The sequence below is a fragment of the Engystomops pustulosus genome, chromosome 2 (assembly GCF_040894005.1).
Source record: "Engystomops pustulosus chromosome 2, aEngPut4.maternal, whole genome shotgun sequence".
NCBI classification, from domain to species: Eukaryota; Metazoa; Chordata; class Amphibia; order Anura; family Leptodactylidae; genus Engystomops; species Engystomops pustulosus.
The window spans coordinates 176,626,813-176,647,659 of record NC_092412.1 but is presented as its reverse complement, the minus strand read 5'-3'; the positions used below and the strand labels follow the sequence as shown (position 1 = coordinate 176,647,659).

General features: G+C 39.3%; 1 protein-coding gene across 1 annotated transcript; it reads left to right on the top strand.

Annotated features, from left to right (window-relative positions):
- The first annotated feature begins 2,748 nt into the window (after nt 1–2,748).
- On the top strand, nt 2,749–20,812 carry GNAT2 (G protein subunit alpha transducin 2). The gene is made up of 8 exons (XM_072137385.1): nt 2,749–3,251; nt 9,466–9,508; nt 11,643–11,784; nt 12,518–12,675; nt 17,989–18,117; nt 19,121–19,250; nt 19,967–20,120; nt 20,237–20,812. Exons 1-8 carry the CDS (start codon nt 3,134–3,136, stop codon nt 20,425–20,427), a joined length of 1,065 nt encoding a protein of 354 aa, XP_071993486.1. The 5' UTR covers nt 2,749–3,133; the 3' UTR covers nt 20,428–20,812.
- Nucleotides 20,813–20,847: the final 35 nt, after the last annotated feature.

The window sequence follows — 20,847 nt, the reverse complement described above, 5'->3', positions numbered from 1 at the left end:
ACTGCAACCAACCGACTACAGCCAAACTTAGTGGTGATCACATGACCTGCCCCGGCAGGTGCAGGACATGTGATGTGGACATGTGACCAGCAGCCCTCTTCTGTCCTGCAACGGACCGCGCGGAGGAAATTAACGGACTGATTAAAGGGCCAGTAGCATTTTAATTCTTCATTACAGTGTATGCCATCAGCATTTTCTGCTAAGGGGAGCAAAATTAGCTTAAACACATTAGCTTATATTTTGAGTGCCCACTTGTATATGAATTATGCTGATTCCTGGAATACCCCTTTAAGGAAATGCCTGTCGTGTGTGCAATACTATAATGTATTGAGATCATTTACCACCCGCACACTGGTCAAGGATATAAAATAAAAGGCTTTTTAACATGTGAATCCACATATGTGGAGTCATCAAATGGCCATGTGGGCTACTTTATGTAGTGTCTCCTTGGTGACTAGCTGGACCGGAAGTATGTCGCGGTTGGCAACCACATGTACTCTGGGCCAGACTGCCGATACTAAGACACACCTTCACCATACCGTGACGTCACCTCCTCTCCTCCATTTCCGGTCCAGTCCCCACAGCAACCATAGCATCTTTCTGTTAGCGGTGAGAAGCCGCTGGTCTCCAGCACGCTGTAACAAACTGCGACCAAGAGCTGGCCACTCTCTTGCCTACTCTATGCCCCCCAGCAATCCGGTATGTACAAGCTCAATACCATATCTTTGTTTGTACATGTGGTACAATTGAGAATTGTTATACTATCATACTTTTCTACCTGGGTATCCATCAGCATAGTGACTAAAAGTTTTGATTACTTACAAGTGTTTTTTCTTGCTTCATAAGAATTTACCATGATAAATGCTAATGTCACGAATTGTGAATTACTGCTAGATGATGCAACTATGCGGATAACATGCTACTCACTGTAGTTTCTTTACCCATGAGATTTATGCAGTAGATATTTTGTTTTTGTAGTGTAAATACCTGATTTTGTTCCTTTTCTGTATATACCTTTAGTTTCTGATGAAGGTTGGATAGAGAATTTTGGATTGCTATAAGTTTATCAATAAATTAGAAGATTATCTTTCATCACATGTTTGGAGTTCGGGGTTATTGTTATTCTAAGCCTCTTGATGTATCTGGCATGAGGTGCGGCTGCTAAGCAAAACCATGCCATGTCCACCTGGTCTAGTTTTGGGTAAAACCCAGGGAATGAAAGTTTGCTGTTTTTTCAAAAGAACGTAGAAGTGAGCAGGGAATGCCCTATGCCCACCCTATCCACCAGGCCTCCATGCCCCTCTAAACCCCCTCCATCCCCACATGGCATGGAGGTGGGATATTCACTATTTTAGAAAACTGGCATAGAAGCAGTGCTAACTCTCCGCCAATGAATTTAAGTATGTCTCACACAGGTATTCAAAATATACACAGTATATTATCAAGAAATAAATTATTCTTTAAATTGTAAAATAATCCAACAATTATTTTTATATCAGGCACAGTTCATGACAAGAAAGGAGTCTTTAAAAATGAAAAAAAAAAAAAATTCTTATCTCAGACAATCCCTCAGACCAAATGTTATAATTGGTGGCCTTCATATATGTACATATAAGACACTACATCTTGCCTCCAGAATATAGGCAGAACACAATACAATATGTAACACGTGAGTTAGTGTATTTTTTTAATATAATCTCTAACCTTTAAGAATATTTTGAAGGATTCAGCTTAACATCACATTTTCTGAATCAGAATCACACAGTTATGTTTTAGAGTTCTTTAAAAACTTTTGTTGAAGTCAACTGTAAGGTAGTTATTTCCTTGTTACGCAGTTGTTCACAGCATATTCATTTCTCATTTAATGGACGCTCAACTATGGAAAATAAAGAAGGGCACCTGCTATGCAATCCCACATTACTAAGCTGTGTACACATATTTAGGGAATTGCTGCGTGGTGAAACAATAATATAAAAATATTTGCCAAAAATATTTGCGAATTCAATAGTAAACTGAAAGGCCAGTAAAATCCTGTGTGCAAAAACTGGGCACTCCAGTCATCTCCTTGTTCATCGTCGTGCAGAAGTCAGAGTGAGAGAAGGACAGAGCAATTCAGGATTAACTGTAAAATCCTTAACTTTAAAGAGCTTAATGCGGATGTCTGATTCCAGTGTCAGGAGATCCTGGCAGCAAAGCTGCAGGATTAGGAGCAGTTGGTACCTGTCACATTGAATCAGTATGTTGTTGGGGATGGTACAACAACTGTCATAGGGCCAGAAGTGTTATTTTAGCCTAGGTAACCTGAAAACCTATCCTTAAATAATGGTGATCAAAGAATACACAATTGATTAGGTAGCTCTAGATTCAAACATGGACTAATTTTTTGTTAGCACATGCATCTTCAAACAGCATATGGCGCTGCACTCCACCTCTTGCTAATAACTACAGGATTGTCTATAAATAGCAGGTGCTGATGTAATGGTCTTAATCAGTGACTTTCTAATCGTGACCCTACTATGGTTACGCTGATTTTTTAAATAATCAAGTAATAGCTATGTCTAAAATGTAACACTTGTATTGACTCTTCATAGAGTTTGTTCATAATTATATTGGGACAATGTAAAAGATATTTCTAATACCAAATAGTATTTTGCTCTATCTTCAAGCCCCAAAGCTTCAACATACCCTCCTCTTATCCTTAAGCTCAGAGACCCTAATGGGATTTCTTAAGTCAGGTTGATGACTTGAGATGTTCATTTCAAGTAGCTCCTCTGAAAGGAATCACAGAAAGAGAAAGGAAGTAGGAGGAAGACATTCAGTAGGAGAGACATGTTAAAAGATCAAGAAGAAACTACTCTTGTGTAACCCATGCAAAGAAACAGCTAAAAAGAATGAAAAGGGATAGGTGAAGTATCTTCTATATAGACAACTAGGTAAGAGAAGAACAACAACTGTGGAAAGCTGGAATTTAGGAAACGCTCATCTTCTCTGTAAGAAGCAATAAGTAACAAGTCATCGAACACAGTATAAAAGTTTTCAGGGCATCGTGGAGGGCAAAGAGACTCAAGAGGCAACATTCGTAACACCTACAGAGGCACTGGAGAATAACGAGACAGAGAGTGAAAACAAAGAAATGGGAAGTGGAGCTAGTGCAGAAGACAAAGAGCTGGCAAAGAGATCTAAGGAGCTAGAGAAAAAGCTACAAGAAGATGCAGCAATGGATGCCAAGACTGTAAAACTACTCCTGCTTGGTAAGATATCAGTGGATAACAGTGAAGCTTATAATGAAATTGTTACAGATGGTGCTGGTAGGTTTATGTAAGTTGTAGTTTTTGTAGCAATAGATATGGGCTGGAATGATATATAGCAGTGGTGGCGAACCTATGGCACGGGTGCCAGAGGCGGCACTCAGAGCCCTTTCTGTGGGCACCAGGGCCATCGCCCCAGCACACCAGACAGAACTCAAAGAATCTTCCAGCAGTTGTAAGCCACTTAAAAGATGCTGCTTTAAGACATATTTTAATACTGACCTCTCTACTTCGAACTGTAGGAATAGGGAGAGTGAGTAGACAGGGCTGAATTATCTTTGGAGGATTCTCTGTGTACAGAGGGACACTGGAAAGAAGCTTAAGTGATGCAAATTTTCCATCTTTCTACTGTGTTGCTGTCCTCAGGAGGCCAATCTGATTGAAAGCTGTTGAAGAACAGGGAGGAATAACTTTCTGCTTTAATTTTTGGTTGGCACCTCGTGATAAATAAGGGGGGTATAGGTTGCAGTTTGGGCACTCGGTTGCTAAAAGGTTCGCCATCACTGATATATAGCCTTAAACCCATTGCATGCTCCTTTTTCTAATGTTGTAAGTGAAACATCTTACAGTTTCTAATGCAATGCCAGAAAAAATTGCACTGTTTGCAACCAATAATTTTCTCTTCGTTTAATATGTATTATCTCAGTTCTCACTCTACAACCATTTACTCTTCTTCATATCTTCATTGATTTCCATGAACAGGCAAAGCTAAAATTACTTTTTTTTTTTTACAAAGGGACACAATGTAACTATTGTAGACCAAAGCTCTCAGTAAATAAAAATAAAGCAGTTGTGATCAACTTACTGTAACTCTAATACTGACATGATTACCCAACTACAGGCCTAGAGAAGACTGTACCAACGATCATATTATGAAACTGGAACAAGAGCAGCATCAGACAATTAGTCAGTCATTAGATTGAGGACTTTGTAATGTGATTACATAAAGATTAATTCAAGTAATTTGTCAAAGGTACTGCCGAGCACTATTCCTCATGACATTAGACCCACTGAACTTTAACCAATTATTCTCTTATGAGGACTGGAGACGATCTGAGAGTACATGTTAAATCTCATGTAAACACAGATCATCTAGAATTAAGTAGAAACAAAGGCTCATGGTAGAAAATGTTAAGAAAATAAAAGGAATACTATAATAAAGTACAAGCTATTCCCCATTCTAAAAAGACTATATACATCTTCGAAGACATGTATTTGAATGATTGTTTTGCATCTGTTATGGTCTAAACATACAGCAGAAGCCATCAGGCAGAATTTAGAAGAGAGATTATATTAGCCAGTACTGGCTATAAGAGACAAATGAAATATGATTTGCTACATTATAGCCTTTAATAATTATTGTCTTCTGAGTTCCAGGGAAATTCCTCTTCTGTGTATTTTATTGAACAAGTATAATTAAGTGGGGAGCAAAAATGCTTAGTTTTAGGTAGTGAATGCAATGTAGCCGTTAACAATTTTTGTTGTGTGAATCTACTGAGAATGGGCACAGTTGAGGATCTACCGTTTTAATCTTCTTTTGCTTACATTTATTTAGCAAAATCCCATAGAATTAAATGGAGCGTTATCCTGCCACTCCAGCCGTTCTCAGAAAAGCTGGGGGTCTCGTCTTGTGATCGGTGTAGGTGCCAGCAATGGGACCCTCACCAATCAGCTAGTTATCCCCTATACAGTGGATATTGAATACCTTCTGCTGTTTTACACTTAATGGGTGGTAGTAATAGTAGTGTCAGCCTTTTGCATCTCTGCCATTGCGCAAAATTAGGCAGTCATGTGTGCTCTTAGCCTATTTGGTTCCAAGAAAGAGGAGAGAACCATGGCCTTCACAATTTAACAAAAAAGAGGCAGAATCTATTTTACTGACATTCTAAAGAAATTGGTTGATATAGAATGTGGCTTTCAAAAAACAAAACCACTGTTACAAGTACAGTTGCATTGAGTATAGATGTTCTCTTAATGTATGTGTGGGTTTTGTATTTTTAAGCCACAGACAAACTGATTGGTAAAACTGATCATTTTGTGTTTTTTTGAAATAGGGAGCTTAGAGTGTAAGCCCCACTGGAAACAGATACTGATGTGTGCGCTGTATATGCAACAGGAAATAAATATATGAAGTGACTATAAATAGCTATATACTAGCAGCCCTACAGGAACAGAGTTAAATTGGTGATTTAATTTACCGTACTCTGCAAAATAATCAGCATCATTTTGGCCCTTTTATTCCAAGTAGGTTTTTCCAAACGTAATAATTCTGTTGTAAAATGTATTTTGATTAAAATGTTGGTCTGAGAGAGAAACAAAAAAGCCCTGAGAAATCGAGAATGAAGCAGGAAACTACAGTTGTAGAATAGCCACAAGCTGAAAAAGGCTAAGACTCCAGAAAGATCAAATGAGATTTGAAGTAACCGTTGAGTACTTCTATAATCATATGTATAAGTAAAGCCAAGTTACCAGCAAACTTGAAGTCCCATTGTTAAAATAAAATGTCATGGATATGGTAAAATTTGCCACGCAAACCAACGGCTGGCACAAAAAGAAACGGCACAACATTTTGTAGAATGAAGAGAGCAAAAACGTCTGGCAATGCCGCAGGCATATCGGACAACCACCAGCAATTAATTTAAGCTACATGTGAAGATAGTAAATCAAGATGGAGCAAAAATCATGATATAGGAATGTTTCTCATACCATGAAGTCAGGCCTATTTATCACATTTCAGAGATCGTGGATCAGTTACAATAAAACAAAATATATCAAATACTTTATGATTATCTTGCACCATGCCAAAGAAGAAATGCAAACAAACAATGACCTAAAGCAAACATAATAAGCAAACAATCTTTTAGTTAAAGATAAAAAGGATTGAAATAATAAATTGGCCAGCCCAGTTTCCTGACCTCAATTCCATAGAGAATAAGCCGGGTGATATAAAAAATGTGGTTTATAAGATAAACCAAAAAATAGCAGAGAACTATAAAATGTAGTTTAATCTTCCTGGACTGAAATAACTGTTCAGAGGTGCCAGAAGTTGGTCAACTTCATGCAACAACGACATAAAGCAGTTTTCAGAGACCTTTTACGACTTGTCCGATTAAGGGGCGTGGCCTTTGGGAAAATTGGTTAGCTTGCAGGAAATCGTCCGTTTGACCAAAATTCTGGGCACAGTTGAGACCTACTAAAAGTAGGTCTAAAGTAGGAACCGACAGTCTTATACTGCACCAGAATTCATCATCACAGTAATAAATCTGGCACAGCAAAAGACTAGTGTTTTCCAGCTAGTAAAGGGCGGAACCTGAGACACATTGTTACATTCCCCCCAATCAGTCATGGGTGCTCCCGCAACCGCTCACCCGTGCCTCTCAGTGTGCCCCCGCGCCTCGCTACAGTTGCTCAGCTGTCCTCGCTCCTGCTTCGGGGTCCTAGGCCGTGCATCTCCGTCTCCTAGGGCGCACGCGCCGGCTTCAGAAGGTTTAAAGGGCCAGTGTGTCGTTAATTGTCACTGGCCTTACCTAGAATCCTATTTAACCCAGCCTCTCATTGCACCCCTTGCCGTATCTTCGTGTCTAGTGCAGTTGAAAAAGCTTGTTTCCTGATGCCCTGCGTTCTTTCTGTGATTTTCTGTTGTGACCCCAGTTCTGTATTTGACTCTGATCCTGCTCCGCCTGCCATGATCTGTTGCTCCGTTCTTGACTCTGATTCCAAGCTGCCCGTCCTGACCTCCTGCCTGTACCTGACTACGACCCTGCCTAACGTATGTGTACCTCGCCTTGGTTGCCACAGCGGACAAAGTTGCACCTGTGGAACGACCTGGTAATACCTCGCCACAGCAAGTCTGACCCGCTTTGCGGCGGGCTCTGGTGAAAACCGGTTACCACTTAGATTCCGGTCCCAGGTGTCATCTTACGTCATCGTCTGCGGTGGTCCAGTGGATTCACTACACCTGGAGCCTGACAGTAAGATCCAGCCATGGATAACGCGCTGCCCGTCCTGACCTCCTGCCTGTCCCCGATTACGATCCTGCCTAACGCCTGTGTACCTTGCCTTGGCTGCCACCGTGGACACAGTCGCACCTGTGGAACGACCTGGTGGTACCTCACCGCAGCAAGTCCAACCCGCTTTATGGTGGGCCCTGGTGAATACCGGGTGCCACTTAGATTCTGGTCCCAGGCGGCAGCTTACGTCATAGTCCGTGGTGGTCCAGTGGGTCCACTACACCTGGAGCCTGACACAATGGTTGTGCCACAAAATAATATAATAATCACTTTTTATCTAATATGGGGTTTTCTTAAACAATAGTTTATTTTCCGATGTACTGATTTATATGTTGAAACTGTATTTCACATGAAGACCTGTAAAGTAACTTATGTTTAGTGAACCCCACCCCATTCTGAACTCTTGCGATGCAGTCCAGTCAATAAAGGAATGTACTTTCCTTACAAACGACTCCTTTCACCACCTCACACACACTTTCAATTCTGCAGCTTCTTAGTCCCTTATAGCTGGCATCTATCTCCTCCTCTCCTTCAGCATGTAGTCCTATCAGTGTTCTGTGTGCCACGTAAAACTGACCAGCGTGATCACTAGATGAGTATGGTGACATCACACTGTGAATATTCACAGAAGCTTCTCTGTGACACTGTCAGTTGTTAAATGGACAATGTGAGAGAAGGTTATCATAACACACACCTCCTCTCCAAGACCTCCTCTGACAGTAGAGATGATTACAATGGTCAGATACTGATATCTGGGGCTTAAAATAAAATGCTACAAATTGTGAGATGGTGAAAGTTACTATTTAACTGCTTTACAGGACAGCGTAGTTCTGTGCAGGTCAAACACACTCTTCCCCTGCATGCCAAGTGCATGTCAACTGCTTTTTCAACCCTTTTTGCTCATTGATGACAGACAGCCTGTAAAGATAAATTCAGATCTTTTCTCCATAACCTGTACAATGGTTTAGAGTAAATCTACCACATGGATGCAGTATTGCACACCAAGCACATTTACGCTGTCACCTGAAACAGGATCTGCTCTTCCTTTATCTTCTATTGGCCCAGTTTTGGAAAAAAATATTGTCTTTTAAAGTTATGCAAGTGAGCCTCAGGGGCTCCCGTCTACAACACAGAAGCTCCCTCTGGTCCGTTGTCTCATAATTGTAACTCACCTGTCAGATTTCCTCCAAAAGTAGGCCATCAGAGGATAAAGGAAAAACGGATCATGTTTTGGGGACACACACCAGTTTGTAAGTGTGCTTGGTGTATAAAACTGCATCCATGTGGTAGATTACCTTTAATTCATCATGTGAGCAGGGACTAGGCAGATCTGACATGTCTCTTCCACCTAGCCTGGGATGTCTACAGTAAATTGACAGAGTGTGAAGAGAGTCTTTACACTGGTGCACCTTGCCTAGTTCTCTACCTCACATCGGGTGTACATATTCATTCAGAGCCAGTACATTAGAAATGTATGGGAGATTACAGGAAGTGGCAAAATCACATGGCCAGCCAGAAAAGCAGGAATCTTAACAGATATTTGGCTATAAAATTTTTTTTGTGTGGGAAAGACATGGCACCTGAAGACAAATTAAACTCTGTGACGCATGTGGTGATGTCTGATTGTATGTTGAGGTGAGAATAATCTCCAGGGCACAAAATTGTATGATGATGAAACGAATGTCCTATAGTAGTGTAAACCATTCTGTATGAATAATAATAGTTTGAAAATACATTCATGGTATTTATTTTTCATGATAAAGGAATGCACATCAAAGCACATTAAAAAGAAAACATCAGAAAGTGAAAATAATATAATATGTGACCAATAAGCTAGACATGAGATTGAACATGATGAATGAATGAATAGGACCAGAGGTTACAAGTTGAGAAGTGGCTGTTTTAAAATAGATTTAGAGAAGCAGTACCCAACTGAGCTTTCATAACATTTTTTTCTCTATTAAGTTCTGCAACATTTTCTATTATCTGCTGTAAGTAGTGTATCATGTAAGTTGCAAGATAAGGAAGGAAGGCAGTATTCAATTATACAGAGCCAACTTCAAAGCAAGAAATGAATTAATTTGTTTTGAGTCCTGAGTTATAGAGAGCTTTATCTCCCCAGATATAATGCTGGTTTCCTTTTGCAGGTGCTGGCGAGTCTGGAAAAAGCACTATTGTAAAGCAAATGAAGTAAGTAGAGATACATGTAAGATTTAATTCTTTATATGGATTTTTAAATGTATATACAAGCGGTCCCTGACTTAAAGGGGCATTCCCACAAAGATAAGATACTTAAATATACTCAGAATAACAAAAGAACACATTCTGTAATTCACTGTTATTAACAAAAACACAGTATTTCACAGATATAATTCCAACCTGTCTCTATCAGTCCTGGTGTTTACAATTTTGTTGACTATGGTTGGCAGAATCCTTTAGACTCTTTTGTATTGCAGGAGGAGAGATAGGAGGCTGAGTGCACACTAGAGACACAGCCACTTCCTGTGCTTCTACACTGTTCTCAGCAGTGTGGACAGGATATCAGAAGCTCTACAAACAAGATAAGCTCTGTATCCGAGGGGAGGGGGGCATAGCAGTGCCGATTCTGTTCGTATTGATTAAGTGAGGCTACAGACCTGAGTGTCTCATTGTGTCTTACATCCATCTCATGACTCTGATCTGTCTCATCTATCTTTTTCTATGTGTCAGACAATGGCGGATCATTATATAGGCATACTCAGGCCCTATATGAAGATCCACCATCAGTCTTAAAAATAAAAATCTCTATGACGCTACGGTGTCGCGGCCAAGTGACGTCATAGTGTATGCCCAACGCAGGCCCTTAGGGGAAGGGGCCGGAAGGGGAAGACAGAGCCGCAGGGCCAAGGAGAATAGCCGAAAGGAGAGTATGGATTTTTTTTTTTCTTTCAAGAGGGTTCTGCTGTGGACTTTACATTAAAAGGGGGCATCTGGGGTAGACTTTACATTAAAAGGGGGCATCTGGAGGGGACATTTCATTGAAAGGGGGCATCTGGGGAGGACATTTAATTATGAGGGGGCATCTGCGGTAGACATTTCATTAAAGGGGGTCATCTGTGCTGGACATTTCAGTAAAGGGGGCCATCTGTGGTGGACATTTCATTAAATGGGGCCATTTGTGGTGGACATTTCAGTAAAGGGGGCATCTGGGGTGGACATTTCTTTAAAATGGGGAATCTGGGATGGGCATTTCACTAAAGGGTGCTTCTGCTGTGGACATTACATTAAAGGGGGTCTCTGCAGTAAACATTTCTGTAAAGGGGGCTCTGCTGTTGACTTAGTTAATTAGGTGCAGCTGCATTTTATTACAGTAGCAGCTGCATTTCCTACCCTAGGGTTTATACTCCAGTCAACCAGTTTTTTTGTGGTTAAATTAAGAGCCTTGGCTTATACGTGAGTATTTAGAGAATGAGGGGGAGTTCAGCTGCAGAGCACACAGAGGCTGGGCCAGTTAGGGGTAGTATCCACATCTCCTACACTGTCTGGGAGATTTGGTCTGGACGGTAGTCAGGGTGGAGGTGTTCATGCAGTTAGGGAATGTGATTTGTTTCCTAAATAGTTAAGTTATAAGAGCACGATTGAAGTTCATCATTCATCATTTTATGAACAGTAAAAGATTAAGGATATAGAGGATACAGAGTAGTACTTAAGGCCTAACATCCGGGGACATGTTGGTTTGGATGCTGGGGGAGCCAAAGTCGTGTGAACAGCCTGGAGCCCATGGGGCACTTAATCTGCCACTAGTGTCAGATACTGGTGAAATGTTGAGAAGCTAAATGAAAAGTATAGATCTCATGGATCTGCTCAGCTAGTGCCCTCCCACACTGCTGAATCTTACACTGACCCTCACTAAGTGATAGGACCAAAAACAGCAATAAAACTGACTAAAATTAGGAGTAAGGAGTTAAAATGATCTTTATGGTGACTAGGGGATTAAAATTTGAGAACTTTTTTTCATGGACAAATCCCTTTAAGGACACCCGACTTACAGACAACCGCCAGTTACAGTTGCTTTACGTTAGTTCTAGGCTGCAATGATCAGCTGTAAGGTGTCTGTAATGAAGCTTTTTTGATAATCCTTGTTTCCATCACAGCACAAAATTTTAAAAGTCCAATTGTCACTAGGTAAAAAAAAATACATTTGTCTGGAGTTACAATTATAAAACATACCTGTTCCGACTTGCATACAAATTAAGTACAAACCTTAAGCAAACCTTTCCTGTCTTGTAACCGGGGGACTGCCTGTATAACAATTTACCAATGGATTTTCTAATTCATTTTATAGAATTATACATCAAGATGGATATTCAGAGCAAGAATGCATGGAGTTCAAAGCGATTATCTATGGCAATGTTCTACAATCAATCCTTGCTATAATCCGTGCTATGTCTACCCTTGGCATTGATTATGCTGATGCCAGCAAAGCAGTAAGTTATAGATAAGTAATTCAATGCTAACATTCATTGTGCAGGAATATGGTACACACTATCCCCGATTTAACAACACCCCTAGTTACAGACAGACCTCTCTGCCCAATATGACCTCTGGTAAAGCTCTCTGAATGCTTTCCTTAGTCCCAGGCTGCAATGATCAGCCGTAAAGTGTCTGTCATTAAGTTTTATTGATAATTCTTGTTCTCATGACAGCACAATTACAGGCGGTCCCTGCGTTAAGAACACCCGATTTACAGACGACCCCTAGTTACAAACGGACTTACAGTTTGTAATCTACTGTACTTTAATCCCAGGCTACAATGATCAGCTGTAAGAGTTATCAAAGGTGTCTGCAATGAAGATTTATTGTTGATCCTGGTTCTTATGACAACCCAAAAGTTTTAAAAACCAATTGTCACAGAAACCAAAAAAAAAATTGGCTGGGGTTACAATTATAAAATATACAGTTCCAACTTACATAAAAATTCAACTTCAGAACAAACCTAAAGAACCTTGTATGTAACCTGGGGTCTGCCTGCTCGAAGGGTTGAAAAAACTTGTGAACTTTATTGTTTTAAAACCAGTTGCAGTTAGTGATTTACTTGCTCAGAAGTGCTACTTGTATACTGGTTTAAAGAAGTAATGACATTTATTTTTGTCCATCACTTTCTAGGAAGTGCTGCTGAGGCATTTAGGTGTCAATTTTAATTTTTATATATTCTTACAGGATGATGGTCGTCTCCTTTGTCACCTTGCAGATTCCATCGAAGAGGGCACAATGCCTCCAGAGCTTGTGGATGTGATCAAAAAGCTCTGGAAAGATGATGGGGTGCAAGCCTGTTTTGAAAGGGCAGCAGAATATCAGCTTAATGACTCTGCACCATAGTGAGTGTAACATTTAAATTTAAACACATAGATACAGCCCCCATAAACATGATCCCCCGCTATATAATGTTCTCTAAAGTTACCAGTTAAATCTTAAAGGAAACCTACCATGATGAATCTACTATCAGAAGTAGAGCTGATTGTAGATTTCTTGTGCCTGCCTCTGCCCTAATCTGAAATTTAATAATCCTTGAACCAAACCTAAATTGGTAAAAGTTTATTTTAGTAATATGTAAATTAACTGCAAAGGTTACTGGGGCGTGTACTAACCCGGCCAGGCACTGGGAACGAAGGCTAGTACACACTTATGTAGCCTCTGCATGTTAATTTAAACATTTCTAAAAAAAAAAGTTTTTTCAAAGTTTGGTTCCAGGATTATTTAATTACAGATTGGGGCATAGGCAGGCAGGAGGAATCTACCATCAAATCTATTTTAGCAGATTCCTCATGGTGGGTTTCCTTTTAAAAAAACACCCAAAGACCCCCAAATCAACAAATGACAATCATTTTTAACACCCCCCCCTTCCCCCAACACTGCGCTGCCCACACACATTCAGAAGGCATACTTGGTTCTGTGACACTACACATGCCGAAGGTCTCACACACTAGAACATTAGTTATTGACTACAGTACTAATTAGACACAGGTAGTGGCATCTAACAACATACAGGTACCATTTTTGCTCCATATGGCTAAGCCTTATTGTTGCAGAACGCATCTCCACACTACGTGCTAAAAGTACCGGCCACTTACAGCATGGTTCCACCTGAATTAAACCGTGCTTGAATATTATTTAGGAAAATAAATCTACACTCTACATAGAGTATTATTATATATCATATAGTACCAGTACAAAATTGAGCGTTACATAAAGGACCCACCTCATTAATATTCAGCACCCCATAATAAATGAATTTCTATAAATTAATTTCAATACTTATTTCAATAGCTTTTCAGATGTGTGACACGATATTTATATTCTTTATATATTCATTCCCCATTTTTTCTAAAATACTATAAATTAATTTATACACTGCTCAAAAAATAAAGGTTTTAATGCTGCGAGTATGATGCACTTAGACCCCACACATTCATTTGTGTGTAAGGGGCCAATGAAACCTGAAGTCCATAACACTTCTATGAAATCAACCTCTCCGATTTCTCCTGCTGTTGTACAAATAGAACACAAAACAGGTAGAAATGGCAATTTAACAAGCCATTTAAGAAATGTTTCTATAGGTGGCGACCACAGACCATTACTCTGTTCTTATGATTTAGGCAATAGAAGTAGCATGAGGTGATATCTACAACCTACAGAAGTCGCTTTGGTAGTGTAGCTCATCGAGGATGGCACATCAGTGTGAGCTGTGGAAAGAACATTAGCTGCGTCGGTGAGCACAATAACTAGATGCATGGAGACAGGCCAGTACACTAGGAGACAAGGAGGGGGATGTAGGAGGGCACCAACCCAGCAGTAGGACCGCTACCTCCTTTTTTTGGAAGGTGAAACCGCAGTCCCGAAGCCCTGCAAAATGACCTCCAGCAGGCTCCTAATATCCATGTGTCTGCTTAACCGGTTAAGGACCGGGCCCTTTCCTGTTTTTTCATGTCCATTTTTTCACTCCCCACCTTCAAAAATCTATAACTTTTTTATTTTTACATGTAAAGAGCTGTGTGACGGCTTGCACTTCATAGTGATGGTATTAAATATTCCGTGCCATGTACTCGGAAGCGGGAAAAAAAATCCAAATGCAGTGAAAATGGTGAAAAGACGCATTTGCGCCATTTTCTTGCGGGCTTGGATATTACGTCTTTAACTGAGTGCCCCAAATGACATGTCTACTTTATTCTTTGGGTCGGTACGATTAAGGGGATACCAAATTTGTATAGGTTTTATAATGTTTTCATACATTTACAAAAATTAAAACCTCCTGTACAAAAATAATTTTTTTGATTATGCCAACTTCTGGCGCTAAAAACTTTTTTATACTTTGGTGTACGGAGCTGTGTTTTTTTTTATATTTTTCAAAATGGCAAAAAGTGCCATTTTCGACTTTGGGCGCTATTTTCCGTTACGGGGTTAAACGCATTGAAAAACCGTTAATATATTTTGATAGATCGGGCATTTTCAGATGCGTCGATACCTAATGTGTTTATGATTTTTACTGTTTATTTATATTTATGTCAGTTCTAGGAAAAGGGGGGGGGGGTGATTTGAATTTTAAGGTTTTTTTATTATGATTTTTTTTTTTAACTTTTTCTTATTTTTTCAGACTCCCTAGGGTACTTTAACCCTAAGTTGTCTGATCGACCCTATCATATACTGCCATACTACAGTATGACAGTATATGGGGATTTTCCTCCTCATTCATTACAATGTCCTATCAGCATGGAGACGGATCAATGACGTCACGGGGAGCGACGATCCCAGGCAAGATTTTTGAGGCTGCCAGCAAAGCTGCGATAACACCGATCGCGGGTGTTACCGGTAAGTCTTTGCTGCAATATGCAGCAAAGACTTACCGTCTATGAAGAGGGCTCAGCCCGTGAGCCCTCTCCATGCAGCGCGACCCGACCGCCGCCGTGAATGCACGGCGGGCGGTCGTGAACCAGTTAAACTGTAAGAACCAGACTCCTCGAGTGTGTGTAGGGCGATTAGCATTTTCACATTGGTATCCTGTGCTATTCACTGAAGAGACTAGGTTCACACTGAGCACGTGACAGTGGCTAGAGATGCTGTGGAGAATGTTCTGCAGCCTGCAACATACCCCTGCATGACTGGTTTGACAGTGGGTCAGTAATGGTGTACACAGGAGGCAACTCTTTGGAGGGTTATACAGGCCTTGGTGTGCTTACCAGGGGACAAGGTCCTCAGACTTATTGTGAGAATATAGGCAGGTGCAGTGGGCCCTGGGTTCCTTCCGATGTATGGCAATGCTAGGCCTCATGTGTCTGCAGTGTGCCAACCAATCCTACATGCAAAGGCATTGATGCTATGGATATGCTAGACATGAATTCAGTCAAACACAACTGGGACATTATATCAACTGGTAAATTCACCAATGCCCCTTGCACCACAGACTTTCCAGTTGCTTTTAACACCAAAAGATTGATTGATGGAAGATTAGCCCTACTTGCATGCTCCTTAGGATTTCTTCTGCAAGAACTAATTTTATTCTAATCCAGAACAGTGCGAATTCGCCAAAAAAAGTTTCTCAAAATTATGTAAATTAGTCTGAGGAGAGCTTCTGAGCACCTTGGTTAATAATTCATTCACTCCCCCTGACTCATCTAGTTCCACCTGGTCCCTAATGTCACCAGCTCTCTGCAATCTCAACGGGCAGGACCACGAGGGACTGGAGGAGGCTCTCTGCTAATGTGAGCCTGACTGCCTCAGACTCATTTGCATAATGTGTAAAACTTTTGACAAAACTTATGACAAAATCATGCCATACTGGATTATGATAAAATAAGTTTCTTGCAGAAGAAATCCTAAGGAGCATGCCAGTAGGCATGATTGTAGATGTCCTTTAATCCAGGAGAACATTGGACACCTTATCGGGAGCATGTCCAGGCATTGAAGAGCAGTCGCACACGTACACTTGTGTTTAGACATTTCCACAGAAGTTGGATCATCCTGAAATTTGATGTTGAGCATCATTCCAAATCGAGACCTTCTTAGGATTTTAATTTTTAATTTTATTGATCATTTTTATGTCTGATTATTCATTTCATAGTGGAATGAGTTTAAAACAAAGAATTGCAATTGGAATATTTCATTCATTGAGAAGGTTTTATTTTAGTTTTCCTCCATTTTTTTTTTTTTTTGAGAAGTGCAGATATATTATATTTTGCCCACTAATAATTTTTATACCCTCCCCCCCTAATTTAATTATATACAACCCACTTTTACATATATAACATTATCCCCTTTTTATACACAGGCCATTATATATATTCCCATTCCAATTTATTTTCCAGCTTCAAAAATAAAGCCCCCGTTTATGCAGGCTCAGGCCCCACCCACCTCATCAAAATCCCCTATAACGTCCCACAAACATTTTTTAATTGCAGCAGCCTAAGTGAATGTATAGAATAGAATGTAGACAATACTATGCAATTTCTTCCAACAGGGTAGGGATAGAACATGCAGTCAAAAAGAAAGTATACCCTCTTTGAATACTATGGTTTTACATATCAAAATATATTAACCCCTTAGTGACGCAGCCTGAAAAGGCTCTAGCGACTGGGTGTTTTTAGTGAATTTTTGTAGGCGCTGGTTTAAGGGCCATAACTTTTTTTGTTGCATGCTACCTTAACATTTTTTGTGGTATTTTCTTTTTCGGGACACATAGAGCTAATTAAAAAGATATATATAAAAATGGCACTCCAGAATAAAGTTAAAAAAAAATCAATTTTTTTTTCATTTGAAACTTAGAGTGCTGCCATTGTTTTCTATAGTTTGATGAACTTTGTTAGTAAAGTTCTGGGTCACTGCACCGGAGTAACATATGTTATACGAGTGCTGCTTCCTTTACAATTTTTTATTTTTATTTTGGTAGAGCAGAAATTTTAGCAGACCATGGTATTTGGTCTGGTTTGGTATTTGTTGGCATATTGCTATGGAGGAGAAAAGCAATGACACATCACAAACACATAAATCCACTTCAAATAAAATAAAAAAAAACAAACATCCATAGAAATAGTTTAATATGATTGTTGTGCATGTCTTGTCATTTGCTTTAATCTATACTAAATTGTGTACTGTTATTTCAGTGCTGCATTGTTATGACAATACTTTACTTGTAATATAGTTCAGCTTTTTGTGTGTTAGCTACAGGACCTTATTTGTAGCTGCACAGATCCCTATTTGATTGTTGTGAAAATTTTAAGTTCTGAATTCTACATTTAGTAAGAGTGTTCAGAAACAGAAAACATACAGTAGATGATCTTCACAAGAGGTGATGTCCCAGCACATTCACCCAAAGGCAATATTGCGCAATGTTCAGAAAATCTAATCTAAATAAATACTATATCCTGGTATATAAAACCCCAATATTCTTGGAGTTTTAATTTTCCATTACTGTACATCAGATTCAACAACATTCCCTTTTTACTTTTAGAAAGCAGTGTAAAATAAGGGCCATCAGTGCAGAATGATCTTTATTATTCCTACATACAAACCAACTTTCCTGATTTTACTTACATGCATTCCAAGAGCAGCACAAATGTTTGCAGTCACATGCAGGGGTAGAAGTTCTCTTTTTATGCTTCTTGCTCCTACAACCTAATGGATTTTCTTTATGGTATTAGTTACCTTAACCAACTGGACAGGATCACAGCACCTGACTACCTCCCAAATGAGCAAGATGTACTCCGTTCCCGTGTTAAAACCACAGGAATCATAGAGACACAGTTTTCATTTAAAGATCTGCATTTCAGGTTTGTGCATTTTGGATTCTAAATTTAAAAAAATGTATTTTGATTACAATTAATAAGCATATTTGTTTCTAGAACTATTGTGTATTTTAACTACCGTAATTACATTTGTGACCCAACCAAATAAATCATTCCCATTTCCTCTACTGATCTCATAATTTAATTTTGGGCTTCCTGTACCTAGATAGTAAATGAGCTATGATAGCCATTATAATTTAGTTTTCATAAACGTGTCTCATAATACTTTTGTACTTTGTACATATTCCCTGGAAATAATTTTTTTTGCATGCTACCTTAAAAAAATTTGCAATGTTAAAGTAACAGCATAGTTGTAGTTAAAAATAAATTACAAAGGATTTTTCTCTTTTTGGGTGGGTTAAGACTGAAAAAATTGGAAAAAAGGCTGTTGTAATGTATAGTACATTTTTTCAAATACATTAATGAATTCAAAATGACTACTCTAAATCAATTCCCTGGTGTGAGCACCACTAATGTGAGTATATATTATTATTGTGTGCACTTTTTTAAAATTTATATGTTCCCCATGAGATCATAGGAGACATTTTCAATTTTTTTTTCTTTAGAGTATTCCACAGTAACTGGGGCATCTAAGCTACTTCAGCGCTATGCAGTGAGGATAGGAGAAGGCAGAAGCAGTAAACTGCTTCTATCTTCTCCCTAGGGGCTCTGATCAGCAGAGGACAACACCAAAACATTTCACTCTGAAGTCAGTGGGCGGTTAAGAGGATTAAATATGGATTTTTTTTTTTTTTACACATAAAAAAAGTGTTGCCAAAGCGTTATCTCATCATAGATCTTTGTAGCATTTCATAAGGAGCTGTCACAGCTCGACTTTCTGAGGAGCCACATGAGCAGCTTGGTTATTATGATCAACAGCTGACAAATATGCATTGCAAATGCTAGTGATGTGCTACCTTTAATGAAACAACCCAATGAGAAAACGTCAAGCCTTTTATCCTAACGCTGATACTGTTGACTTTTCTAGAATGTTTGATGTGGGTGGACAGAGGTCAGAACGCAAGAAGTGGATACACTGTTTTGAAGGTGTCACTTGCATTATATTCTGTGGAGCATTAAGTGCATATGACATGGTCCTGGTGGAAGATGAGGAAGTGGTATGTGAAGCTACGATTGTAACAGAATAGTCTTTTGTATTTATAACCATTTTAGTACACAGTTTTTGTGGGATGCACTAATTAACTTGAAATCTTATTAGCCATTTAAAGGGAACATGTCAGCAGTATTTCACATATCAGGTTAATGGCATGGAGCAGCAGGTTTGTGTTTTAACTTACCTTGCACCCTGACAGAATCCTCTGTGTAGTGGAAAAAACAACATGTGACTGGTCTGTGCTGTAGACTGCTCAGCTCTTAGCCCCCTCCTTTGTGCTCCTGTATAGGAGCACAAAGGCAGGGGCTTAGAGCTGGCTTTTTTTTAATGCATCAAAACCAAAGCCCAACCCCTGGGACTAAACAAAGGATTCCGTCAGTGTGAAAAGTAAGTTTTAACACAATTATATTTTAATGTAAATGCTTAGAGAAGGCAGAAAGGAATATTTGCAATGCAGCTGTAATGGGCTCCTGCAACCTGTCTTTAGTGAAAAACAGGTCCCTGGTGACAGGTTCCCATTAAGCAAACATGTAATTGTAATTTTGAATTCTAATTCCTTAAATTCAAATGGCATATTTAAATAGCCATTATTCTGATTCCTGGGATACTCCCTCAGATATCTTCTATGAATTGGTAAGAAGTGCATGTGCAAAGCTGCAAAACACTAAAGTGTTTTTAACTTTTATTTTTTTGTTTTATATCAATTGTTATTCTTCACAGAATCGGATGCATGAATCCCTCCATCTGTTCAACAGCATTTGTAACCATAAGTTCTTTGCGGCCACATCCATTGTCCTTTTCCTGAACAAGAAGGATCTTTTTGAACAGAAAATTAAGAAAGTTCATCTGAGCATCTGTTTCCCAGACTACGATGGTGGGTGTCCAGAAAACAAAACATTCATATAATTTACTTGGCTGAGAGCTAGATACATTTCTGTGTAACAATTTCCCCTTTGGTCCTTAAAAACGCTTCTATGTTTATTATAATAGGTCCAAACACATATGAAGATGCAGGGAACTACATCAAGAACCAGTTTCTGGATTTAAACATGCGGAAAGATGCCAAGGAGATCTATGGTCACATGACTTGTGCCACTGACACGCAAAATGTTAAGTTTGTGTTTGATGCGGTGACTGATATTATCATCAAGGAGACACTGAAGGACTGTGGACTATTTTAAACTTCACAAAAGTTTTTGTGGAACAACTATCTTTGTATCCCTTTTGAGACAGAATTGTGGCCGTTTAAGAAAAATGTTACATTTTGTGTAAATAATAATGTCTATTCAATACCGATTAACACTATAGTACAGAAAAAGTATTTAAGGGATGTCTCAACCTCAACCAATCTCAACCAGCTGTTAAAAAGCAGAAACGGCCAGAAGACTTTACCTTATGTTTTTTGTAATGTGTATAAATGTGGGGAGCAGGATATTAGGTAGTTTTCCAATATAGTATTGGTAAATTACCCAATATCCTATTCCCCACACATTACAAAAAACAAGGAAAAAGTCGCCAACCCCTTTAACTGGCATTGGCAGACCTAGGCAGCTATAAGGACACTGCCCACAAAACATACCCAACACGTAATAGCAATAAGA

Bases quoted from the DNA above. Each gene is read 5' to 3' on its own strand.
- GNAT2 (XM_072137385.1), top strand. From the start codon at position 3,134: ATGGGAAGTGGAGCTAGTGCAGAAGACAAAGAGCTGGCAAAGAGATCT. The intron at 3,252-9,465 runs GTAAGATATCAG...TTCCTTTTGCAG, and splicing joins TGTAAAACTACTCCTGCTTG to GTGCTGGCGAGTCTGGAAAA. The intron at 18,118-19,120 runs GTTTGTGCATTT...TGACTTTTCTAG, and splicing joins TTTAAAGATCTGCATTTCAG to AATGTTTGATGTGGGTGGAC.